The sequence below is a fragment of the Aethalodelphis obliquidens genome, unplaced genomic scaffold (genome assembly GCF_003676395.1).
Source record: "Aethalodelphis obliquidens isolate GAN/ISIS:26980383/991018 unplaced genomic scaffold, ASM367639v1 scaffold3, whole genome shotgun sequence".
In the NCBI taxonomy this organism is placed as follows: domain Eukaryota; kingdom Metazoa; phylum Chordata; class Mammalia; order Artiodactyla; family Delphinidae; genus Aethalodelphis; species Aethalodelphis obliquidens.
The window spans coordinates 14,789,876-14,817,543 of NW_020837947.1; the positions used below are offsets into that span (position 1 = coordinate 14,789,876).

General features: G+C 40.5%; 1 protein-coding gene across 5 annotated transcripts in view; it reads right to left on the reverse strand.

Annotated features, from left to right (window-relative positions):
* MTHFD1L (methylenetetrahydrofolate dehydrogenase (NADP+ dependent) 1 like) overlaps positions 1 to 27,668 on the reverse strand; it is a 194,147-nt gene that overhangs the window by 69,482 nt on the left and 96,997 nt on the right. For 4 of the 5 annotated variants that reach the window (XM_027083497.1, XM_027083510.1, XM_027083501.1 and 1 more), the window contains 4 exons: positions 11,896 to 12,035; positions 6,548 to 6,589; positions 5,706 to 5,806; positions 4,979 to 5,156 (listed from right to left, as the gene is read on the reverse strand). In XM_027083497.1, the coding sequence (XP_026939298.1) occupies positions 4,979 to 5,156; positions 5,706 to 5,806; positions 6,548 to 6,589; positions 11,896 to 12,035 (461 nt within the window). Of the gene's footprint in view, positions 1 to 4,978; positions 5,157 to 5,705; positions 5,807 to 6,547; positions 6,590 to 11,895; positions 12,036 to 27,668 lie in introns of those variants that run through there. The other variant, XM_027083519.1, reaches the window with a different exon arrangement.

Here is a 27,668-nt window from a genome sequence, read left to right on the forward strand (position 1 = left end):
AAATCAACTTATTTACAAAACAGAGACAGATTTGCAGCCATGGAAAACAAACTTATGGTTACCAAAGGGGAAAGGGAAAGGGGAGGGATAAATTAGGAGTTTGGGATGAACATACATGCACTACTCTACATAAAACAGATAACCAACAAGGACCTACTGTATAGCACAGGGAACTCTACTCAATATTCTGTGATAACCTATATGAGAAAAGAATCTAAAAAAGAATGAATATCTGTATATGTATAACAATCATTTTACTGTACACCTGAAACTAACACAACATTGTAAATCAACTATACTCCAATTAAAAAAAAATGTGAACTCAATTCTGAATGACTCCTTTAACTATAATACATTACTTCTTCCATCAAGCGTCCATTTATCATGGGGCACGTCCCTCACCTTCTCTGAACTCCTATTTCTGCATTTAAGATACAGAGTTGAGCTCACACACCCCATGGGATTGGATGAGATATACTTGAAATTATGTACGGAAGAGGGATTTGTTAGCTAATAAAGTGTAAATACAGATTCGTTTTTTCATCTGCTATTCTGTTTTCCTGGGTGCCTGCAGATATGGAGATATATTGGTCACCTGTAAAGATATAATTGCCAAAAGTAATAATAGAAAAGATAGGTTTTGGGGAGGACTTCTAACTGTTCCTTAAAAGGAAAGGGGGCTGTGATCATCATTAACGGTTGAGAGGAAATGACGCAGCGTAGTTCAAGTTTAAATATATCAGTTCTCACATGATAAACTTCCTCTGAACAATTAGGCCACTGCCTTCTATTCCATATTTAAAAAATTATTATTCTGGGAGATTGGGATTGACATATATACACTAATATGTATAAAATAGATAACTAATAAGGACCTGCTGTATAAAAAAATTTTTTTTTATTCTGAAATAATCAACAGCCACCTCTAGTACCATGAACAAAAGTTGCCTCCTCTTGAATTAGAAGCTACTCTGGTAAAAGAGGTGCAGAATTTTCTCTAGAGAACAATGGCTGCTTCCCTCAATTTTGCAAAGTTCAGCACAGACTCCCGAGTCAGAGAAGCAGCTTGTTTCGCGCTTTAACTAATGGAATCGTCATCAGAAGGCCTCATGCTCTGCGAGTTGTCCGGCCTCACAGTGTCACTGAGGTCAGGTAAACACTATTTCTCTCGAGCTGTTCCTCTTTCCCTTTGGGGTTTTGAGACGATTTCTACTCCCCACACAAAAGCAATCATGCCCTGTGCTCCGACACTATTTCCAATTTCTCCAATGAGCTCAGGTGTCTTTCTCCTGTAACACAAGACTAGGGCGGGGCTGGAGCAGGAACTAAGAGGCCATCAATCCTGCGCTGAATACATTCTTGGTGGAATAGAGTCTGGGATGATAGCAAAAGGCACACAGAAGCCCAGTTTGTGCAGAGAAGCAAAGGCACCAGGGAGTTTTATCCAAAAGCATTTTGTCACTTCTTTTTTTCCTGTGGGGCAGTCTGATACCTAATTGAGCTGTCTAGCATCAAAGGGCTAGTCGTGGGGGGAAAACAAAGGGAATTAAAGGGTTTCAAGAAAACCATTATTACTTAAATAAAAATTAAAAACAAAAAAGAAAGAAAAAAAAGAAAAGAAAACCATTACTTAGTCCACAAAGGCTCACCAACACTGCCTATGCACGTAATTGTGGCAGGAGGGAGGCTGAGCTCTGTTACTGCCTGCAACGATGACTTCAGATTTCCCACACCGTTACAAGACAAGATTGTACATGGTCTTATATTATCGAAAATCGACTCACCAGCGTGAGCGACAGAGCTATCAAGGAGACAGTCCCTGGTGAGGCAGAAGCAGCAATAGCTCTTTTCATAAACTGTCATGTAGCAATAATAGGCCGCGCTGCTGATTCTCTAAGAAGCAATTACGCAGCTCACGTCTAATTTCTGTGTTATAAGAAAAGGGAATGTATGTGGGCAAAGGAGGCAAGAATCCTATCAAATATGACTTTAGACCACATTATTATAAAACTGTTCCCCTTTTCACAGAAGAGCAGACATTTTAACAGCATTATCTCCACAAAAAATGGGAATTCAGGGAAAAAAAATTATGATATTGGTGGAAAGGAAAAGGGTTCATTTAAGGGATAGTACACGTTTAAGAAAGCACAACTCAAAAAACATTGCTTCTATTTACTGACCTTTTCACTTTGGATGGTTTCCTTGAAAAAGCCACACTTTGTGAAATCATTCGTTTAAAATCTGCCATTGCGGGGCTTCCCTGGTGGCGCAGTGGTTAAGAATCCGCCTGCCAATGCAGGGGACCCGGGTTCTAGCCCTGGTCCAGGAAGATCCCACATGCCACGGAGCAACTAAGCCCGTGTGCCGCAACTACTGAGCCTGCGTGCCACAACTACTGAAGCCCGCGCGTCTAGAGCTCCTGTTCCACAACAAGAGAAGCCACCGCAATGAGAAGCCCGTGCAACGGGTGCTACCGCAACGACGAGTAGCCCCCGCTCTTCCTAATTAGAGAAAGCCCGTGCGCAGCAACGAAGACCCAACGCAGCCAACAAATAAATAAATATACTAAAAAGAAACAAACAAACAAAAAAACTGCCATTGCCACTCAGAGTGGGCTGGTTCACGATCAGAGCGGGGCGGTGGTCTGAGGGTTTCCTGACAGTTGTTTGTGTAAAAGGGCCAAGAGCTGCACCAGTTCATAAGGGCTGCACCCTCATGACCTAATCACCCTCAACCCAGCAAGGCTTACCTGGGCATCAAGGCCCAGGAAGGAACACAAGATTACCTTGGCCAGCCACCATCTGAGTTGGCTTCCTTCCCCGTGATGAGCCCACTGCAGGGCTGCATCTATATTATGCTCAGCATCTCCAGAGAACAGCTTCTAATCAGGACATCTTTCTTCCTGTAGAACCCAAGCCCCCTGCCCTCCCCACTGCCACATCCTGCCCCACCACCTCTATAAGACAGAACATTAGGGTCTCTCATAAAATGACCTTTGAACACGACACACCTTTTCTGAGCTAACCATCCTAATTCGTTCCTGAAATCCTTCCTCCCACAGTCACCAACTACCCGCAGCGACCCCGTTTGGCACGGATTCTTTGCCCATCGTGGTGCTTCCTCTGGTGGGTCACTCAGGTGCTGCCCGTTTGAGAGGAATCCTCCCCACCCCAACTCCCACTTTTGAGCACAGTAGTGGATTCTGAATGACAGAGCAGGACGATGGCTTCCGTCATTCCACACACACCCCCTCAGCTCTGCCTCTGTCTGGCTGTGGGACATAGGGCAGGTTACTTAACCTCTGTTTGCTTTATTTTCCTTGTATGTAAAACATGGGAAAAGCAACAGTTTCTACCCATCGGGGAAGTGAGGACTAACGAAGTTAACAAGCACAAAGTGCCCGTACGCCTGGCAGACAAGAAGCCCTCCTTGCCTTAAAGTTATCATCGTGTTCTTCATGATGTAACTCTAGGCTCAAGACTAACAGAATTTGTGAGGGATGAAGGAACCACAGAAGCCACCAGCTTGAAGCCTGAGCACTCTGGCAGCCAGGGACTACCTATGAGGACAAATCCAACAGCCAGAGGTGGAGCCAGCAAATCCAGAATGGAGATGTTTGGGTGGCAGCAAAGATGAACCAAGAAGAGTGAGGTCCCGAGAAGTTCAGATATTCTGACTGAACCCTCATTATCCAGCTGATACTAGACAATCCAGCAACTCCTCTTCAGCGTATATGCCCAAAAGAACTGGAAGCAGTTTTACACACATGTTCATAGCAGCATTATTTACAATAGCCAAGAAGTGGAAGCAACCCAAGTGGCCACTGACAGATGAATGGATAGCAAAAAAGTGACATAAACATACAATGGACTGCTGTTCAGCCTTAAGAAGGAAAGAAGTTCTGACATATGCAATAACATGGGTGAACCTTGAGGACATTATGCTAAGTAAGTGCTATGGACTGAATGTTTGTGTCCCCCCAGATTGGTATGTTGAAGCTTAATTTCCAATGGGATGAAAAATAGCATCTGAGGCCTTTGGGAGTGATTAGGTTGATGTCATTAGGAGATGGGGCTCTGGGGTGATTAGGTCATGTGGGTGCACCCCTCATGAATGGGATTAGCGCTCTTATAAAAAGATAACCTAGAGAGATCCCTCCCCACTTCCACCATATGAGGATACAGTGAGAAGACTCCCATCTATGAAATAAGAAGCAGGCCCTCATCAGACATCGAATCTGCTGATGCCCTGATCTTAGACTTCCTAGCCTCCAAGACTGTGAGTAACAAATTGGTTGTTGATAAGCCACCCAGTACTATGGTATTCCTTATAGCAGCCCAAAAGGACTGAGACAGTGAATAAGCCAGTCAAAAAAGGGACAAACTTTATGGCTTACTGGTATGAGATAGCCAGCAACAGAGGAGGAGAAATGGGGAGTTAGTGTTTAACGGGCACAGAGTTTCGATTTTGCAATTTGAAAAGACCTATGGAGAAGGAGGGTGGTTGCACAACAATGTGAAGCAACTTAACACTAGTGAACTATTCACCTAAAAATGGTAAAGATGGTCAATTTTATGTTATGATGTATTTTACCACAATTCAAAAAATTTTAAAAATATACTAGGCATAGCTCAAGAAAACCATGGTGCAAATGGGCTACAGCAGAAACGGACAAGGAAAATACTGCCCGTGAGATCCCACGCCTCATGAAGTTGCTCAAAAGTCTTGCTCCTGTGCAAACCCTGTTGAACCCTGTACTCCAAAACCCCTCTGCGCTGAGTGTAGAGCACAGGCTTGGGGGCAAGGAGCTGGGGCCCCTTAGCAATAGGGCCTCGTCAGGTGGCTTAACCTCTTTAATCTTCGGTTTCCTCATCTGCAGAGCTGTTGTGACAACCCACGTGAGGCTCTCGGCACTGGCCTGGCACACAGTTAAGGTGCAAGACCCGTCGGGCACCATTATCATTGTGTTGGATCTTACCTGCACATCATACAGGAACTGGAAACGACTCGTTTTACTTGCAGCTTCTCTCACAGCCTGAGCCAGGTCCACCGACCCTTTCCCACCAATCGACCAGTGATAGCAGGGCACTGCATTAAAGGCGCCAGCCCGCTTTGCAAGCTCACACACCAACTCAATCTCCGCTCGGGTGTCGGTCCTGGTGATGAAAACGTTTGTGGTTTTGCATCTGTATTCGTTTAGCGATGTTTTTAAAGAAAGACTAACTGCTTATACAGAACTTTGCTCCCAAACACTGAATATATTTTAAACATCAGAAGTGGTTACACTGTGCTTAAATAAATCAGACCTTAAGAAAAGCATGGGGGAAAAATCCTCTCCAACGTGACTCAAATATTTCAAGTTGTTAAGGGTTTTATTGAGAAAATTCCATAACATATCCCTTTGATCATCCACAGTCTTTCCGTCAGAAATGCTGGGTGGAATTAAGACGAAGAAGAAGAAGAAAAAAAAAGCCAAAGAAATGGTAACTCACCATATAGATTTCACTTCCCTGATAACATTTGAAAACACTTCTGCTAAAGTAAAACCAATTCAAAGAAAATCAAACAAATAGAATGAGCAGAGTATTTCTCTGTCCTTTTAGATGAAGCAGAGAAAAGGTCAAACATCCTCAAAACACAAATGCAGTTAGTTCACAGGGTGGCCCAGCGATATGACCACATTTAAAGTAGGACACTTGACTTACCTGAAGACATTCAGAGCTACGACAACAGGGACCCCGAAGAGCTGAGCAATCTGAATTTGCTTCTCTAGGTTACAGCAGCCATCTGCCACCAGCTGGAGGTTCTGTAAGAAAACCAGGCCCCCATGTATCACCTCCCATCCAACCTGCCAAACTACACAGGCAGGCCCACTCTGGCAGGTTTTGGGTCTATCTACACTCACGTTATTGTCCTGGAAGCTATTAAAGAAAGCCATCAATCATTTTTTCCCTCCAAGAAAAGATGGCTGCAGAAGGAGGAGGCTCATTTTCCAAGTAGAGTCTAAAATTATTCTAGATCCAATGGCATATGTGGGTCTTGAGCCAGGCAACTATTTCTGCTGCAGACTGGTGGCCAGGACGTCAGCAACATGCCCACGCTCTGTGGGCTGGTGGACAAGAAGGCGTAAGGTCCTGGGAGGGTGACCAGCACCGTCCAGCTATTCCCTGCTCAAATCCCTGGCGCCACCTGTAGGAGCTAAGAGGTACTGTTGCCAGTCAATCAAAGTCTATTTACTCACTCAAGTCATAAAGCCAATTGTGTATCTTCCAAAAGTCAGTATCTGCCACATCAAAAGAATACATGGGTATAAGAGGCCTGCTCTGATGGCTGCCCAGCGGGTAGGAACTGGACAGAAAGCCTACACCCATCTTTTCTTAAGATTGGGGAGTTAACCGAATGGATTTTATCCCTCCCCCCACCCATTTCCTCTTGGATTATTAGAAAAGCACTTTTCTAAGAGGCCACTGGCGGAGGACCTATTCCCTGACTGAGATTCAACTGCTAGTCAATGGTTAACTGTATTTGAATAATTCTTCACTCTTACCTCTTCCGTATACTCTTTTTTAAGAGGGACCCCTGCAGTCACCTGAGATAAGAAAAGACAAAAATTAAGAATAATCCTGTCAAACTGTTTACTCTGATTAAGATCTGAAAGAAAAACAAATCATGGTCCCTTTGGGGAAGGTTCATTTAAAAAACACATTTTGTGCTTTTAAACCAATAACTGGCAGCCCTGGCTGAACGTGAAGTCTCGCGGGTGCTTTTAAAAATCACTGATGCTTGAGCTCCACCCTGACCAATTAAACCAGGATTGCTGGGAGTGGGACCCAGGATGGGTGATGGTTAAAAACTTCTCAGGCGATTCTAATTTGAGCTAATATTAAGAACTTTCATACTGTTGCCCATTATCCTAGCATAGAAGGGAACTCACAGTATGATTAATACCTGATTTATACAGAGTGCATAATCGTTCTAAATAAATTCTAAGTCATTTAAAAGTAATTGCCGTGAATTTTCCCCTTTCTTTGGCCTAGTTTCTTACAGAAGCCAATGGGGTTGGCAGTTTAAAGATAAGGAAACTGAAGGTGAGAGAAGGCAGGTATCTTGCCCACAGTTACACAGCAAATGAGAGGCAGAACAGGGGCATGAGTATAATAGGGTTCTGAAACCCCAATTTAGTGCCTTTTCACAGTTCCCCACTGTTTTTTTTTTTCTTTTTTTTGTCTATAGCCTGCAACTGGTTTCAGTGAGAAACCCCAGACAACATTTTAATTCACTGAGGACGTGGCGACTTGTTCTCCTCTCAGCGAAAGAGGTCTTGAGAATATTAGAAATCCTTTGAAAAGTTACCTCTATGACAGATTGTTTTCTTGAGATTGTGAGGAAACATCATAAGGTATTTTCAGATGGGTTTTTTTTTTTCCAGCATTAGCATAAACTAAAACACACAGTGGACCCTTCAGTTGGAACAACCAAAATGCTGGGTTAAAAAAGGAACATAAAGTACTGCTGAGCATGAACATATGCAAAGTTCTGCAAAATAAAAAATTAGGCAAAATCAAGAAAAATGGGTTGTAGGCAAATGCCAGAAAGTAGCGGGGATCCACAAACCAGAGCTGGTTCTTTAAGACTAACAAAATTGATAGTATTCTGGCAAGAGTTTTTTTTAAAAAAGGAATGAAAAAAATATTATAACTACACATGCTGTAGACAGAATTAATAGGATACTGGGACAAACTTTATACCAATACTTTTTAAAAGACAGAGAAACTTAGTATGAGTTTTAATATAAAACTCATTTAGGAAAAAGTAGAGAACTTAAACAGTTCTCTACTCATTAAAAAAAATTAAGTTTGTAGTTAAAAACCTACCCCTCACCAATAAGCAACAGGCCCAGGGAGTGTTACAGGTGACTTCTTCCCATCTTTGAATAAATAGATTATTCTAATGTTACAAAATCCCTTAATGAGAATATAAAAGAGAGTCAATAAGCAAAATTCAGTTATTCATAAAAAAGATAATGAAAGGTTCATTTAATATTTGTAATATAATTTGCAACATTAATAAAGAGAAAAATCATGTCATCTCAATAGACGAAGAAGATTATTCAACATATAGTATAACAACGTGACAAATAGCAACAGAAGGCAATTTTCTTAACCTGATAAAAAACATATATGAAATATTACAGAAAACATATTTAGCGATGAACTATTAAACGTGTTCTCTTGTTGATAAGGAATAACAGTAGGATGCTGGCTATCAACACTATTTAATACTGCCCTGCAACTAGAAACATATGGTTAGTGATGAAAAAAAAAGTATCAAGATTGGAAAGGAAGAAACAGAACTGTCATTATTTTCATGTATGATTGTCCACACAGAACTCTCTAAAGTATTTACAGCTAAATTAGTACAATTAATAAGAGAATTTTTTAAGTTATGGAGATTTAATATAGAGCATGGTGACTATAGGTAAAAATATTGTATTGCATATTTGAAAGTTGCTAAGAGAGTAGATCTGAAAAGTTCTCATTCCAAGGAAACACATTTTTTTTTAAACTATGTATGGTGACAGATGTTAATGACTTATTGTGGTGATCATTTTACAATGTATACAAATACTGAACATTATGTTGTATACCTTGAAACTAATATAATGTTGCATGTCAATTATACCTTAAAAAAATTTAGACAGGTCACTGGATATATATATATAAGAATCCAGAAGTAACCTGTGAAACTATTTAAAAATATAAAGCACATGGGAACAGATCGGTAAAAGGATGTAGAAGTCCTTTGGGAAATAAACTGTAAATGTTTATTAAAATATATTTCAAAAGACCTAAATCAGTGAATATCCCAAGTTCCTAGATATAAAACTGATCTATTGATTTAATGACATTCCAAAAAAACCCCCAAATCCTAGAAAGATTCTTTATGGGACTTTATGATTAGTTCAAAAATACGTATGGAAGTGAAGAGGACTGATAAAGGCCGGGCACCCATGAAGAAAGAGAACTACCAGGGACAGCTTGCACTATAGACTTAGTGTAGCACACACACAATTACGTGTAAATAGACCAGTGCAACCACACGAAGGTCCCAGAAACACACCTACACGTGTATGGAGAATTGATTTATCACAAAGTAGCCTTGAAGATCAGAAAGGAGGGACTAACTAAAATAAATAGTGCTAGGCCAGTTGGCTATTAACACAGAAAAAATAAAATTAGGCCTGGTCATTACAACACACACCAAAAACCAGTAATGAGGGTGATGGTTAATTTTGTGTGTCAGCTTGGGTGATGGGATGCCCAGATATTTGGTCAAACATTATTCTGGGTATTTCGGTGAGGGTGTTTTTGAATGAGAATAACATTTAAATTGATGGACACTGAGTACAGCAGACTGCCCCCCATCACTTCAATCAGTTGAAGGCCTGCTATAACAAAAAGAATCTGTGCAAGAGAACATTTTCCAGCAGATTGCCTTCAGACTGGGACTGGACTACTGGCTCTCCTGAGTCTCCAGCAGTGGCCCACTCAGTAGATTTTTGGACTTGTCAGCCTCCATAATTGTGGGAGCCAATTACTTATAACAAATCTTTTTATAATAAATACACATCCTATTGGTTATGGAGAACCCTCCTTAAGAAACTATGTTTAAAGAACTAATTATAAAAGACATGTCTGAATCCAAATGCATTAGTTCTTCCATTGCACCAAGAATGGTCAGCATTTTGAAAGACAGGATATGACTGGGGCTAAAATGGGCAAGTTCAAGGGTCATAGGATTTTCCACTGCATAAATTATGTAAAAAAACAAGCTGAATAAACATAAGAGGCAGCCGAGGTTATTTGTGTAATGATATCAAAAGGAAGTAGAAATTATAATGGATCAAAAACATTACTATGGAGTTGTTTCAAGTAAGAAGGAATGACACTGAGGTGGATAATAAGGAATACAGGATTAAGAAGATCAAGGTTCATGTATTATTCAAGTATCGAAAACATTTCCTTGATGCAGAGTATGCCAGGCATGAGGAATACCCAAATTAATAAGATATAGTCCTTAATCTCAAGGAATTCAGAGTCGAGTGGGGAGATACACACATAGACATTCATAAAGTAATATGATGCAGAAGCACTCCTGGGGTCCAGGAGAGGAACGCTGCACTGCATCTGGCTTCCTGATCCCCCCGTTTATTATCCTCCACCCATAGCTGTGCCTACTAATCTCGAGCCCTGTTACAATCATCACCGGCATGGAAACATGACATTAAGGGGAACTGAAGGATGTACCAAGGATTAAGGTGAGCAGAAAATGCAACCGTTGTAAAACAGAGAATACCCATTAAGATGAACTGAAATAGGATTATAAATCACGTAGTGAGTTTTTATAGGACAGAGACGAGATAGGAGGGTGCAAAAACACTGGACTAGAAGTCCAGAGACCTTGATTCCATGTCTGATTAGTCCCCTAAACAGATGGAGGATACTAAGCAAGACCCAGAATCCTCCAGCACCTCAGTAATTTTATCTTTGTAAAGACTTGAACCAGACTAATTTCTAAGCCCTTTCCAGTATTAAAGCCCTTTGATTTTATAATTGTCAGGGTGCAAGACAGGGAGGGGGAATTTCAAACTTATCTTATATAGGTAGAGATCGTTCTTTGAAAACGGAAGTCGATACAGCTTCAGAGTCTGAACTCAATTGGTGTTTTGAACAAAATTAGAACTCTTTAGCACTTCTATATTATAATACCTGCCGCGTCAATCTTGCCTTTGATATAACGGTGAAGCTCTAGGCTAAAATGAAGTGCTCAAGCATCTGGTATTAATGAGCCGATTAGGGATTCAGATCATATTCAGATCTGAATGCCTGACAAAAGTCGAGAATCTGTGTCTCAGACCCAGGCTTGAGATTTGGCTCTCTGCTGGCCTGGTGACATCCCCTGAACACATCAAACCTCAGCTTCCTCATCTGTAAAATGATATAATGTCTGCGTCTCCTAGGACAAAGAATTGCTAAGATGATTAAACAGTGCACATTGTGGTGTTTCATCATGGCAAACTTGTTATTTGTTTATGCTATATAATTAATCATTGTGTGATATCCGCATACACAGTATACCAATTAAGAAATCAGATTTGGCAGTCTGTGTAATATATCAATAGTATAAGTAATAAAGAAACTCTAAATGATTTTATTTCAAAAATGGTTAATCAGTACAACATTTCTTATTTTCCCTTTGGAAATCCCTAAAAATGGAAAAGAAAAAGAAAAAAACAAAAAACTACATCTTTGCTGTGGAAAGGTGAAAACTCCTTTCAGGTGTGTGTGAATTCTATACATGATAAAGTCTTTAAAAATGTTAAAACAGAATTTGTGTTTTCTAAGCAAAGCTCTCTTAGAAATAATCCAGTGCTCTAGCAGAGTTGTAAAGTGAAATCACAATAAACAGAAACAGAAGGAAAATAGCGCTAGATGAAATCTGATGAGATGTAGCGTCAGTGAACCAAAAAACTATCCGTACAAACACTGAACAACCTCACCCACAAAAGCAATCACTCTAACCCTTCTGTTCTTCATTCAGGAACCAAAGCCTCTATCCTCCCATTACCACAGGGTTATAAAATGTTGACATAAGTTTCAGTTTAGACTCTTAGAACTAAAGAGTGGTCACATGCTCCTTCCCAAAATATTGCTTAGAAATAACTTTGTGGGTGTTACTAATTACTTGATCGAACTGAACTCTAAGTGCCCCTATAATGGTGATTTGTGAAAAAGGAGATAGTCTAGAAAACTGCAGCTATGAAGCAGGTTTGGATGTTTCAAAGGTTCAATTCTGCTGCCTTCTGTTTTATTCGAAAGGAAGCACGGTGCTTACACTTGGTCCACCTCCGTGCATCTTCAGAGCCCGCACCGTCGCCACCAGCACCACAACACTGGGCACCAAGCCAGAAGCTCTGCACTTGATGTTGAAGAATTTCTCCATGCCAATGTCAGCACCAAAGCCAGCTTCAGTCACTGTGGAGAATCAAGTTTGAAACTTGCTATTATCTTCTAAAAACAACAGTAGGTTTTGACAGTCATTGATGTGGTTCAAATTCAAAGGATGACAAATTTTCCTCCACGTTCAAGGTTACTACACACCACTGCATCCTGTTCATATACAAAAGTAAAAAGACGTTTCCATGGTTTTAGAAAATGTCCTACTTCCTTACATTCCATAAAAAGATGACTCTCTACTCTGCTTCACACCACTGTTCCTTAAGGATTCATTGCCATGGCCAAGATTTTTCTTCCAGTATAGAAGGTCAAGGCAAAGCTTTTCTTAACACAGATGGTATTTTCAACTTTTTAATCAGGTTCCAAAATGTGTCAAAGAACATTGCTAGTATGATTAGTATAGAAGATCTTTCCTTACTCTTTATAAGATACATACAGAATCACTTATTTTTATTCCATCTGGCCATGTCTATTGATGAACAAAATTGAAGTTAGTTGAGCCGTTTAAGGAGGTTGATCACCAGGCTTGATCATAAGATGGTATCTTGACTTCATAACCAGAGGACACTCATCTTTAACCATCCATTCCCCTGCCCCTAAATTGCTAAAAATGTTACTAAGGCAGTTATGGCTATAGCAGGGGGACTATCCAACACTGCCTTCCAAGATAATCCTCCTGACACTGGGTAAGCAGCAGTATCTTCATACACAAAGCAGAGCTCTGGACCAGCCACATCACCAGCCCCTGGGGGTTTATTAGAAATGCAGACTCTTGGGCTCTATCCCAGAACTATTGAATCAGAACCAGCATTTTGACAAGATCCCTTAGTGAGATGAATGCCCATTAAAATTTGAGAAGCACGCTGCTCTAGGGAAGGAATACTATTAATGGAATAGAAATTAAATATTTATGGAATATGCACTACATACTTACAGTACAACCAAGGCCATAACTTATGGCAGAAAGAGGAAGAGGCAGTAAAAAAAAATTACTAAGATAAAATAGAAACCATTTAACATGTGAATAAATGAGGATTTTGTCCCCAGGATTCACTGAATATACACATTTTAACAAAAATTAAGAAAAGAAAAACAGAGAGGGCAGACAGACAGAAGCAAGAACTACAATCCTGCAGCCTGTGGAACAAAAACCACATTCACAGAAAGATAGACAAGATGAAAAGGCAGAGGGCTATGTACCAGATGAAGGAACAAGATAAAAACCCAGAAAAACAACTAAATGAAGAGGAGATAGGCAACCTTCCAGAAAAAGAATTCAGAATAATGATAGTGAAGATGATCCAGGAACTCAGAAAAACAATGGAGGCAAAGATCGAGAAGATGCAAGAAATGTTTAACAAAGACCTAGAAGAATTAAACAAACAAACAGAGATGAACAGTACAATAAGTGAAATGAAAAATACAAGAAGGAATCAATAGAATAACTGAGGCAGAAGAACGGATAAGTGACCTGGAAGACAGAATGGTGGAATTCACAGCTGCAGAACAGAATAAAGAAAAAAGAATGAAAAGAAATGCAGACAGCCTAAGAGACCTCTGGGACAACATTAAATGCAACAATATTCGCATTATAGGGGTCCCAGAAGGAGAAGAGAGAGACAAAGGACCGGAGAAAATATTTGAAGAGATTATAGTCGAAAACTTCCCTAACGTGGGAAAGGAAAGGGCCACCCAAGTCCAGGAAGCGCAGAGAGTCCCATACAGGATCAACCCAAGGAGAAACATGCCGAGACACACAATATTCAAATTGGCAAAAATTAAAGACAAAGAAAAATTACTGAAAGCAGCAAGGGAAAAACTACAAATAACATACAAGGGAACTCCCATAAGGTTAACAGCTGATTTGTCAGCAGAAACTCTACAAGCCAGAAGGGAGTGGCATGACATATTTAAAGTGATGAAAGGGAAGAACCTACAACCAAGATTACTCTACCTGGCAAGGATCTCAGTCAGATTTGATGGAGAAATCAAAAGCTTTCCAGACAAGCAAAAGCTAAGAGAATTCAGCACCACCAAACCAGCTCTACAACAAAAGCTAAAGGAACTTCTCTACGAGGGAAACACAAAAGAAGAAAAGGACCTACAAAAACAAACCCAGAACGATTAAGAAAATGGTCACAGGAACACATACAGCTCAATAATTACCTTAACGTGAATGGATTAAATGCTCCAACCAAAAGACACGGACTAGCTGAATGGATACAAAAACAAGACCCATATATACACCATCTACAAGAGACCCACTTCAGACCTAGGGACACATACAGACTGAAAGTGAGGGGATGGAAAAAGATATTCCATGCAAATGGAAATCAAAACAAAGCTGGAGTAGCAATACTCATACCAGATAAAATAGACTTTAAAATAAAGAATGTTGGGGCTTCCCTGGTGGCGCAGTGGTCGAGAGTCCGCCTGCCGATGCAGGGGACGCGGGTTCGTGCCCCGGTCCGGGAAGATCCCACATGCCACGGAGCGGCTGGGCCCATGAGCCATGGCCGCTGAGCCTGCGCGTCCGGAGCCTGTGCTCCGCAAGGGGAGAGGCCACAGCAGTGAGAGGTCCGTGTACCGCAAAAAAAAAAAATAAAGAATGTTACAAGAGGCAAGGAAGGACACTACATAATGATCAAGGGATCAACCCAAGAAGAAGATATAACAATTGTAAATATATATGCATCCAACATAGGAGCACCTCAATACATAAGGCAAACGCTAACAGCTGTAAAAGAGGAAATTGACAGTAACACAATCATAGTGGGGGACTTTAACACCTCACTTACAACAATGGACAGATCATCCAAAATGAAAATTAATAAGGAAACACAAGCTTTAAATGTCACAATACACCAGATACATTTAACTGATATGTATAGGACACTCCATCCAAAAACAGCAGATTACACTTTCTTCTCAAGTGCGCTCCGAACATTCTCCTGGATAGATCACATCTTGTGTCACAAATCAAGCTCCAGTAAATTTAAGAAAACTGAAATCATATCAAGCATCTTTTCTGACCACAACACTATGAGATTAGAAATGAATTACAGGGGAAAAAAGCGTTAAAAACACAAACACATGGAGGCTGAACAATATGTTACTAAATAACCAAGTGATCACTGAGGAAATCAAAGAGGAAGTCAAAAAATACCTAGAGACAAATGACAATGAAAACACGATGATCTAAAACCTATGGGAGGCAGCAAAAGCAGTTCTAAGTGGAAGCTTATAGCTATACAAGCCTACCTCAAGAAACAAGAAACATCTCAAATAAACAATCTATCCTTACACCTAAAGGAACTAGAGAAAGAAGGACAAACAAAACCCAAAGTTAGCAGAAGGAAAGAAAACATAAAGATCAGAGCAGAAATAAATGAAATAGAAACAAAGAAAACAACAGCAAAGATCAATAAAACTGAAAGCTGGTTCTTTGGGAAGATAAACAAAATCGATAAACCATCAGTCAGACTTATCAAGAAAAAGAGGGATAGGACCAAATCAATAAAATTGAAAATGAAAAAGGAGAAGTTACAACAGACGCCACAGAAATACAAAGCATCCTAAGAGGCTACTACAAGCAACTCTATGCCAATAAAATGGACAACCTGGAAGAAATGGACAAATTCTTAGAAAGGTATAACCTCTCAAGACTGAACCAGGAAGAAAGAGAAAATATGAACAGACAAATCACAAGCAACGAAATTGAAACTGTGATTAAACATCTTCCAACAAACAAAAGTCCAAGACCAGATGGCTTCACAGGTGAATTCTATCAAACGTTTAGAGAAGAGCTAACACCCATCCTTCTCAAACTCTTCCAAAAAATTGCAGAGGAAGGAACACACCCCAACTCATTCTAAGAGGCCACCATCACCCTGATACCAAAACCAGAAAAAGATACTACAAAAAAATAAAATTACAGACCAGTATGATTGATGAATATAGATGCAAAAATCCTCAACAAAATACTAGCAAACAGAATCCAACAACACTTTAAAAGGATCATACACCATGATCAAGTGGGATTTATCCCAGGGATGCAAGGATTCTTCAATATATGCAAATCAATCAATGTGATACACCATATTAACAAATTGAAGAATAAAAACCATATGATCATCTCAATAGATGCAGAAAAAGCTTTTGACAAAATTCAATACCCATTTATGACAAAAACTCTCCAGAAAGTGGGCATAGACGGAACCTACCTCGACATAATAAAGGCCATATACGACAAACTCACAGCAAACATCATGCTGAATGGTGAAAAACTGAAAGCATTTCCTCTAAGATCAGGAACATGACAAGGATGTCCACTCTCACCACTATTATTCAACATAGTTTTGGAAGTCCTAGCCACAGCAATCAGAGAAGCGAAAGAAAAATAAGGGAACCAAATTAAAAAAGAAGAAGTAAAACTCTCACTATTTGCAGATGACATGATACTAAACATAGAGAATCCTAAAAATGCCATCAGAAAATTACTACAGCTAATCAACGATTTTGGTGAAGTTGCAGGATACTAAATTAATGCACAGAAATCTCTTGCATTCCTATATACTAATGATGAAAAATCTGAAAGAGAAATTAAGGAAACGCTCCCATTTACCACTGCAACAAAAAGAATAAAATACCTAGGAATAAACCTACCTAGGAGACAAAAGACCTGTATGCAGAAAACTGTAAGACACTGACGAAAGAAATTAAAGATGATACCAACAGATGGAGAGATATACCATGTTCTTGGATTGGAAGAATCAGTACTGTGAAAATGAGGGCTTCCCTGGTGGCGCAGTGGTTTGGAGTCTGCCTGCCGAGGCAGGGGACACGGGTTTGTGCCCCGGTCCAGGAAGATCCCACATGCCGCGGAGTGGCTAGGCCTGTGAGCCATGGCCGCTGGGCCTGCGGGTCCGGAGCCTGTGCTCCGCAACGGGGGAGGCCACAACAGTGAGAGGCCCACGTACCACACACACACACAAAAATACTGTGAAAATGACTATACTACTCAAAGCAATCTATAGATTTAATGCAATCCCTATCAAATTACCAATGGCATGTTTTACAGAACTAGAACAAAAAAATCTTAAAATTTGTACAGTGACACAATAGACCCTGAATAGGCAAAGCAGTCTTGACGGGAAAAACGGAGCTGGAGGAATCAGACTCGCTGACTTCAGACTATACTACAAAGCTACAGTAATCAAGGCAATATGGTACTGGCACAAAAACAGAAACATCTATCAATGAAACAAGATAGAAAGCCCAGAGATAAACCCACGCACCTACGGTCAACTGATGACAAAGGAGGCAAGGATATACAATGGAGAAAAGAAAGTCTCTTCAATAAGTGGTGCTAGGAAAACTGGACAGCTACATATAAAAGAATGAAATTAGAACACTCCCTAACACCATACACAAAAAGAAACTCAAAATGGATTAGAGACCTAAATGTAAGTCTGGAGAGTATAAAACTCTTAGAGGAAAACACAGGAAGAACATTCTTTGACATAAATCACAGCAAGATCTTTTTTGATCCATCTCCTAGAGTAATGGAAATAAAAACAAAAATAAACAATTGGGACCTAATGAAACCTAAATACTTTTGCACAGCAATGAAAACCATAAACAAGATGAAAAGACAACCCTCAAAATGGGAGAAAATATCTGCAAACGAATAAACAAAGAATTAATCTCCAAAATATATAAATAGCTCATGCAGCTCAATATTAAAGAAACACACAACCCAATCCAAAAATGGGCAGAAGACCTAAATAGACATTTCTCCAAAGAAGACATACAGATGGCCAAGAAGCACATGAAAAGCTGCTCAACAGCACTAATTATTAAGGAAATGTAAATCAAAACTACAATGAGGTATCACCTCACACCAGTTAGAATGGGCATCGTCAGAAAATCTACAAACAACAAATGCTGGAGGGGGTGTGGAGAAAAGGGAACCCTCTTGCATTGTTGGTGGGAATGTAAATTGATACAGCCACTATGGAGAACAGTATAAAACTAAAAACAGAATTACCATATGACCTAAGAATCCCACTACTGGGCATATACCCAGAGAAAACCATAACTCAAAAAACACATGCACCCCAATGTTCAATGCAGCACAATTTACAATAGCCATGTCATGGAAGCAACCTAAATGCCCATCAACAGACGAATGGATAAAGATGTGGTACGTATATACAATGGAATATTACTCAGCCATAAAAAGGAATGAAATTGGGTCATTTGTAGAGATGTGGGTGGATCTAGAGACTGTCATACAGAGTGAAGTAAGTCAGAAAGAGAAAAACAAATATCGTATATTAACACATATATGTGGAACCTAGAAAAATGGTACAGGTGAACTGGTCTGCAGGACAGAAGTTGAGACACACATGTAGAGAACAAAAGTATGGACACCAAGGGGGGAAAGCCGCAGGGGGGGTGGGGATGGTGGTGTGATGAATTGGGCGATTGGGATTGACATGTGTACACTGATGTGTATAAAACTGATGACTAATAAGAATATGCCATATAAAAAAATAACATTCAAAAAAAAAAGAAAAGAAAAATAAAACATTACCCATAATTTCAAACTCTTTTTGACTTTTTTAGTCAAGTAGTTGTCCTAATTCTTTATAGTTTCCTTTTATTTATTTATTTTTTTAACTTTTTTTGTGCCATGCGGGTCTCTCACTGCTGTGGCCTCTCCCGTTGTGGAGTACAGGCTCCGGACGCACGGGCGCAGCCGCTCTGCGGCATGTGGGATCCTCCCAAACCGGGGCACGAACCCGTGTCCCCTGCATTGGCAGGCAGACTCTCAGCCACTCCACCACCAGGGAAGCCCGATGGTTTCCTTTTAGTACCTCATATTCCTATATAATTTTTAACGAATAGGTAGAATTTTGTAGTCTGCTCTTTTACTTTAAAATTATCAGGGTTTTCTTGCTGTACTACAAACTTCCAAAAATTGTAAGTGGGAACTTATAATTTTGTTGTTGATGTACCGAGATTTGCAAAATTGTTCCCCCTGTTATTAGATGTTCGGGTTGTTTCCAATATAAACAATGCTGCAAAATAGCTGTGCATATGGGCTTTAACCTCTTTCAAATTATATTCTTGGAATAAATTCCCAAGGGTGAGAGTATGGTGCCAGAGGGTATAAAATTTTTTTATGACTGTTGATATGCTTTTGACAAGTTGAAAAACATTCCTTTGAAAGTATTCAATTTGGAATGAACATAGCTACAAGTCATTTTCCTCCCCTTTACTACATTTCCTTTGAACAAGCGATGTAGTTATGTTATGATATTTTAAAAACTGTTTAATGTCACCCTATAGTTAGAAGTAGACTATTATGTACATTTCACATAATGGGGTTTGATCAAGTGATCCCTAGTCTTTCCAACCTGATGCACATGTCCACTTGAAGCTCCCCTATTACACTGTAAACTCCATGAGGAAGGGACCATGTCTGTTAACACTGCAAGGCATATAGTAGGCACTGAATTAACGTATATACCTCCAAACCAAACAAAAGGGAGTAGAAAGTTTCAAAACACTTGTTTTATTGTGTTATTAATATATTAATAACACATTTTATTTATAAACGTGTAATTCCCTTGCAAAAGTTGCATGCTCAAATTCTCTTTAAAAAACCTGAACTCTTCCCTTCCTCAGCCTTCACATATAGTTACCAAGTTCTCCTACCTTCATCAGCTCAGTGCTGCCAAAGGAAAAACTCCCAAGATCCCTAACATAAAACCAAAGGCCACCCTAATGTAACTACCTTCCCTTTCCTCACCCTCTGCCTCAAATTTCGTGTTTCAGTAATACCACTTCCGGGAGAGCCCACACGAAGCATGTGATTTGGCATCCTCACCACTCTTCTCCCATCTGGAATGTTCTTCTCTCCCCTCTCCCTTAAAGCCTTAGCTCAGATGTCTCATTTCCTGGAAGCTTGCTCTGAACTTCTCAGGCAGAGGAAGCTACCCCTTCTGACCCTCCTAGCCCTCTGGTTTGTTGCTCCACGGGGCCCACATCCATCTCTGCATGTAGCATCCTAATTAGACGTACGTGTCATCTGCCATGTGGAGGGCCGGGGCCGTATCTCCTTCACCTTTGTATCTCTAGTACCAAGTGCAAAAAAAATGAGTGAATTGACAAAGAAAAGAAGAAACTATCAGAGAGGGAGCCAGCTCTTATTCAACAGGGAAAGGTAGATAGACATATACATAAAATAGAATTTAAACAATTAATAGTTTTCTTACAGCTCCCTATCATATCTTTTTCTTTCTTAAAATACCAAAACCATTTTAATAAGAGCTATAAAGGTCATATCTGAAAAAGACCACCTCAAATGTCTACATAAGCCAGACAAGATTAATTTCATGTTGGGAGGGAGGAAGCACAGTAACAAAGAGAACTTCAGTTAGGGAAGGAAACAGGATGCAGTAATAAAGGTCTAGGACCGTGGCTTCCAAATGCAAGGGAAATATGGAGGCAAACAATAGGAAGAAAACAGGAGGAAGTGCCAGATTCTCATCCGTTGAAAGCTGTTTGGAAAATACTGCACGTATTTTTATTTGTTTTCAAATACCAGACTGTTAGGGAAAACAGCAGGTATGCTGGTGGGTCAGTAATTCCGAAAGGACGGACCACTTAATATGGCGTCATCAACAAGAACTAACTCCAACATGGACACCGTGTAGTGCTGTGTGTCTGTGTCTCAGTCCCACGGGCAAGGGGGACAGTGTCTGGTTGTGATAAGGGGGCAAGTCCCAGTCCCTAGGCAAATCCTGGGACTGGCCGACATCGAAAACCCGTAAGTTAACTTTTCCTAGTGACCTGAAATAAGCAATTTGTTCCCTTACTGTCTTGGCTGCTCTCTATAAATTTTAAAACAGATACGGGAGAAGGAATTATTTCATGTGGATTGTAGTACAGACTTGGTCTTGAGTCGCGAAGCAAGTACGTTTACTATGATTTAGCAGTCCTGAAGAGCACGTAATGTAGACTTCGGCATGCTGCACGTTTTAGAAGGTTTGCGAGAAACTGCCCATGCCACGAGAATTATTTGTCTTGGCAATCTCATTTTTTTGGCGGGGGGGGGGCCAGGGGCGACGGGGTTGTTTACAGCTCTTCAACTTACAGCGTGAATGGAAACAGGAAATGCTGACTGATACTCCGTGTGAGCACAGGAGCTCGTAGATAGGGATTCTGTAGCCTGGCTTGATTCAAACTTCAAAACCCATAATCTGCTCAGAAAGGAACTGTCAGTGGGTCTGCTCTGGGAAGGGACTATTTGGACAAATACTCTTAGTAACCTGCACAGGAAACAGAGCTCTGGGTAAAAACCAATACTGGACAACTGGGTGGCTGGCTCTCTATGCTGATCTGCTAGGACACCCCAAGTCCCATGGTACAAACTGAACAGAAACAATAACAAGAAAAAAGCCACTACTGACAGGCACACTTGCTATCTATGAAATTCTTCAATAAGGCAGAGAGAATGATTTTTATATTGAAGTTATTCTATCACATCCCCAACTTGCTATACACAGAGAAGTTGCAGTGATGATTAGGACTCAGATTTTAGAGTAATCACTGATCTGCTACCTTAAAAAAAAAAAAAAAAAAGCATTAATGTCATGACATCATAGGCAGGCCCTATAACCATGGGTTCATAAAATTCTAGAGCTATGAGGGACCTTTAGGGATAACATACTCTAACCTCTTCAGGGCTCCTATGTGCCAGGTAAGCTCCCTTCTTGAGATAACAATGAAGATAACAATGAAGAACCTCTCAGGTCCCTCTGATGCCCGGCCCGGAGCGCTCCTTTCTATAGTACATACTCTCTGCCATTCTGCCCCAAAGCACTCTTGATTAAACATATACACCCCAGGATTTAGGAAGAACCTTTGTTTCTTCTCATTCAGTAATTACTGAACCTCTATGACCCTGCAAGGCATCTAAGCATTTATCAATGTGCCCCTGTCTTCACACAGTGAGCAAACAGGGCTGCCAGCACATTTCTAACAAGACAAAGATGAGAAAGATTCATTCATTACCTAATAACAAAGGAACATCTTTCTAACCTTTCTTTTCATTGTTTTCCTGCTTGAATTCCCTTTGGTACTTTAAAATGTTTATCTATCAGTATGTAGGTAAATTGGAATCAACTCTCTTTCACAATTACTTCTAGATGATCTCATGGGTTAGTACGTTTATTGAACCCATTTCTATGGAATCACAATCTTAAGTGCAGTTCACTCGTTCTCAACTGGGGACATCTGTCAATATCTGGAGTCACTTTTGGTTCTCGTAACTGGCATCTAGTAAGTAGGAGCCGGGATGCTGCTAAACATCCTCGAATGCGGAGGACTGCCGCACACCCGCTTAAAAACAACAACAACAACGACAAAAACCCACCTAGAATTATCTACCCAAAATGCCCAAAGAGGTAGACACCCTGCTCTAGCTCAAGCAGGACAAAGGAGCCTTGTACTTTCTAGACCCTCTTCCTGAGAACGTTACAAATGCATTTGCTGCATCGGAACAAAACACTGTACAAGATTATGTTAACGAGAACCGTATGTCCCATGAGACCCTGAAATAGGAGTAAAAACTCCACTCAGCAACGTCTGATGCGCTGTGTCAACGATGTGTTTACTACAACACGGCAGTTCCTGGCGATGAAAAGTAGTGTCTCACAGGTGCACCGACTTCGTAAGGAAGCGAGGAATACAGGACAACACGGGTGATGGCAATGATCTCTCTTACTACTAAGAACGAACATATATGATGGGGAAAAGCTATTCAAATAGAAACTGGGGCTTGGGGAGAGGCACAGACGTTGACATTTACTGACATGCCTGTGTGCCCGGCAATGCACTAGACATTCTCCATCTCATTTCACTTTTTATCACCTTCATCCTCTGCTTACAGATTATGAAGTTAAAGATGTACAAGTTTAAATGATTTTTTTCCCAAGATCAAACAGTGAGAAGGCAATAGAGCTTGGATGGAAATCATGGTCCATCTGACTGCAGGCTAGGCCCCTACTCCATCCTGCCCCGTCCATGTATAACTGATCCTGCAGCATTTCTTTAACTCAGCCGCTTGGCAAGTTGTGTACCAAGATGTAAATCTCAACACTTTATACTTCAATAGTAATTTGATATCTAAGATGTAGCTCTAGATTCTTTTCCTGAACCCCAGACTTGTTTTCTAATTGCAATGTGGCCCTGCTGTGATAAAAGAAAGTAAGTAACCTGCAGTCTTCTTCTCTATTATATTTCTTCCCTCCCTTCCTTCCCCTCTCTCCCTCCTTCCTTCCATTCTGTCTCCCTCTCTCTCTCTCTCTCTCTCTCTCTCAATTCAGAAAGTTCTTTTCTCTCTTAGAGCAATTCATTTAGGGATAATGAATCTCATCCTTTCCCAGTTCTCAGCCTACAGTGCTGAGTTCTGGGCAGTGGCGGGCAGTATACTGGTGAAAAAAAGAAAGAGCTGTCAAGGACCAGCTCCATTGGTATCCAACACCAGCAGAAACAGGTCACAGGTAGAGAACACTTGCTCTGCAATCTGGCCTCCTGAGAACCAGATGGTATTCTGGGAGTCAGGCGGTATTTTACCACCTTTCACTGGATGAGTCAGATCCCAAGATGGGTCTTCCCGGCCTCCTCCAAGCCAGGCGTCCACCCTCCAGCACTGGCTGGGGAAATGACCAGCCCCAACTCTCTTGTTTGGGTTTTCCTTTCCAAATTGCACACCACGGCGGGAGAAAAGGCAACAAATACTTCAGATCTGAAATTCTCGTTTTTGCTTTTACACTGGGGAAAACCCTCCTTAGGCTCTGGGATAGAGTTAAGCTGAGGCACCAAGAGTTGTCCTGAGTTTCTGGCTACTTGAGACACCTGAATATTGTCACTGTCACAGCAAACTGAACTTCCACCTTGCTGTGTCACTAAGGGTTTACTCCATGTGTACTCAGAAGATTAGAATTTTCAGATTTCACAGCCACTTTATAATGGTAATAATTTTTCTCTCCATGATACATGCAAGCAACATACATATCAAATACACAACATAGTGAATCCCCATTACTTTGGGACATGAACTTGAATTTATGGACTGTTAGAGGGCTCACAGAAGAACTAGCCTTTGCAATCAGTTTAGCTCAAAATAGGTTGAGATAAGAAGTATGTCTGCACAGGGCAGATTTTGCTAACTTAATCCTCAAAAGAATTTCTAGTAAACAGAGGGAGAAATAAAACCGTAGCTTTCATTCAGTTAGCACTTAACTTTCTCACGACAAATCAGAAATGAAAACAAAACCTTTGTACAGGAGGAAGTAAGGTGGATGCCGGACCAGGCTTCATTCTGAAGCACTGTGGGCTATAATTCCTGAATAATGCTAAAGGAATGGAAACTGGACTCTTCAAACTGCCTTTTTCTACCCTATGTAAACATGTCTACTCCGCTGCAGCTGTCTACAGATAAACTCAGGGCAAGTGGAGTTCAGAGTCACAGAAGCACATAAACTCTGAATTGCAGCTCAAGGTAGGCTGCTGGCCTTCGAGGATTTTAATTATTTTTTCAACGACTAGGAGGAGACTAAGTAAACCAGGATGAATCAATAAATGACAGGGGAAGCTCTGTATTATTACTACAGCTGGAAAAAAAAGTGTGGGGGGACTTGATTTAGAACGTATTAATTTTAAGGATCCAACTTAAGACTATGAAATTCTACAAAAAAATGAAATCCTTTCTGCTCTTTCGGACTTGTCTTTGCTCTTAGGTTTTTTTTTCTTTTTTTTTTTAAATTTATTTATTTTTGGCTGTTTTGGGTCTTCGTTTCTGGGCAAGGGCTTTCTCTAGTTGCGGCGAGCGGGGGCCTCTCTTCATCGCGGTGCGCGGGCCTCTCACTATCGCAGCCTCTCTTGTTGCGGAGCACAGGCTCCAGACGCGCAGGCTCAGCAGTTGTGGTGCACGGGCCTAGTGGCTCCGCGGCATGTGGGATCTTCCCAGACCAGGGCTCGAACCTGTGTCCCCTGCATTGGCAGGCAGATTCTCAACCAGTGCACCACCAGGGAAGCCCCCCTGCTCTTCGGTTTTATTAAATGTCTTAGGGTCAAATTTTCATCAAGTATACAGATTCAACTAGGCACAGGAAAAAGAAACCAATTAAAAAAGAAAAAAATATTAATATTAACACGTGCCTTTCCCCTTTCTTACCTTTTTGCTGATGGCAGTGCTCACACACATTAGGGGAAGTTTGGTAGTCGTATAGAAGCATGAGAAGGTTACAGGGGATTTATTAGGAGAAAAGGAAAGAGAAGATAAGGGAAGTATAAAAAGAACATAGGTCCATATGAACTATCTGTTTTTGGTAGTAATAAAAACTTCAAAAATACCAGTAATGCCACTTAGATGTACTTTGGTATCAGGATCCAGAATCCTTCTTCCAGAGAATTAATTAGGTACAGACACTGGTTCCTGTTATTTGAACCCATCGTTATACATCTTGTTTTGTAAAATGATTTTGACCAAAGTGAAATCTGATTTTGAAAAAAATGTTTAGATGAAAATTAAATTATACATGTTACTTTTTACCTCCTCTATAAAAATCCAACTGAATTAAATTCATAAAGTCATTACCCAAAGATGCCAACTTCTTGTACAGATCATGAGCACCTGTACAATGTCATTGCTTCGACCAGGGTTTTAACCCTTCCATTTTTAGCCAACTGTGGTACCCCAAAGTTCTGGCCAAGGGCCTGGATTTTGGGTGACTGCTTGGGGCAGAGCTGTTCTCTTGCAGCTCCTAAAAACCGGACACTAGGAAAATAACTTGAAACAAATTCTGAAAGTCTCTGCTAACAACATGTCTTAATTTAAAGTAATGGAAAGATGAAATAGAACATTTTTCATCGAGCAGTTGATGAAAACCAAGCCAAGGAGGAAAAAAGCATAAATGTCAAAAGGTAAATACGTTTAATCTCAAAGGTTCCCAGGGGGAAAAAACAACATCCAAAAAACTATATTAGCTTCTTCTGCGACTGCAAGAAACCCAGCAAGAGAAACCAAGATTCCTGAGTTTGGAAACAAATTAAATCTACCAACATTCCTAGTATGACAACTTCTATTATAGAAAAAGAAACTAAGATGGAAGGAAAACATTCTAAACTTGAAAGCTGGAAGATTCTACAACGTATTTAACTAAATAAAAGCAGGCAGGGCAGGAATTTTTGAACTGAAGGTAGAGACCCATTAGTGTTTTACATAATCAACTTACTGGGTTGCAACAAGAATTTAAAAAAAAAAGAAGAAATAGGATAGGAAATATTAGGATACATGACGTATGATAAGAGAAAGTAGTCTTGTTTCATAAGACACTGATTCCATTTTTGCACACGTGTGTGCACGTGTGCACATGCATTTTGTGATATAAAGTGTACTTTATGCTCTGGGTTTCAGTCAAAACATTCAAGAGTCACTGGCCCAGACTCTGCAGATTTCTTATCTAGGAAGGGAGACAGACCGGCTGGTTTTACAGTCATGTCTAGCCCCACTGGTTTCTCACAAGATCAATTTAATGATTATCCAGACCTGGTCCCACGCTGCTCAGCACTGGGACAAACGGCACAGGTAGCTTAAAGGAATGACGACCTTAACCTCAGTGTTATCAGCCATTACCAGTACATTTAGAGGCACAGATGCAATGTTACTCTCACTGATCCAGTGGCTCTTTTGGGCAGACATGGTCTCCATGGTCCTTCTTTCCATGTTTTCTTCAGTGTGTCTGACCTGGTCACTAGCAACAGACAAGCCCCCCTGCCTGTCCAGTGGTACAAGATCTTGAAAGGATTCGATTTAACAGAACAAATGAGAACTCACTGAAAAGGCAATTCCTACTTACAAGTCTAAAAAGCTGAAAGTAAAGATAATTGCCCCGAAAGGAGGGATGAGCATATTTTTTCCTTGGCTTATTTAAAAAATAATCCTTTCCGTCTATAAAATGAATATGTATGAGCAGAAACATATTACTGATTACTGAAAAATCTGATGTGAAGGAGAAAATATATCAGGCACTTTTAACCGTGTTCGCTGTTATTTATGTCCTTGAATCTCTCTGTACTGTTGACCACGGAACATGCCCTTGAGATGTCCAAGTAAACACAGTTTATAAGGGAAAGGTAACAAAGCGTCAGGAATAATTCTCATGTTCCCACCTCTGCACCTCTACCCCATCCCTATGTGCAGAAGGAGTTGATACTAAAGTTTGGTATCATTCTTATTTTGTATAAACAAAGAACAAACCTTCATTTGCCAACCCTGTTTCTTTCTCCTGCTCTTGTATGTCCCCAGACTGACCTTATATCTAGAAGTGGTGTCCAACTTGGGTTAAGTACCAATAATAGAAATATGATTATTTGCATCACATAAGAAAAAACTAATCTTTGATTTTCTTAAGAATGAAAGTGGGCCCGTCGGTTTGGCTGATTTAGAAGATAATCCTAAGCATGTTTGTGTAGAGAAGTCAAAGAAGTCAAAGGTCTCCTCTCTCTAAACCCTGGCAGATATTGTCACACACACACACACACACACACACACACACACACACACACACACAC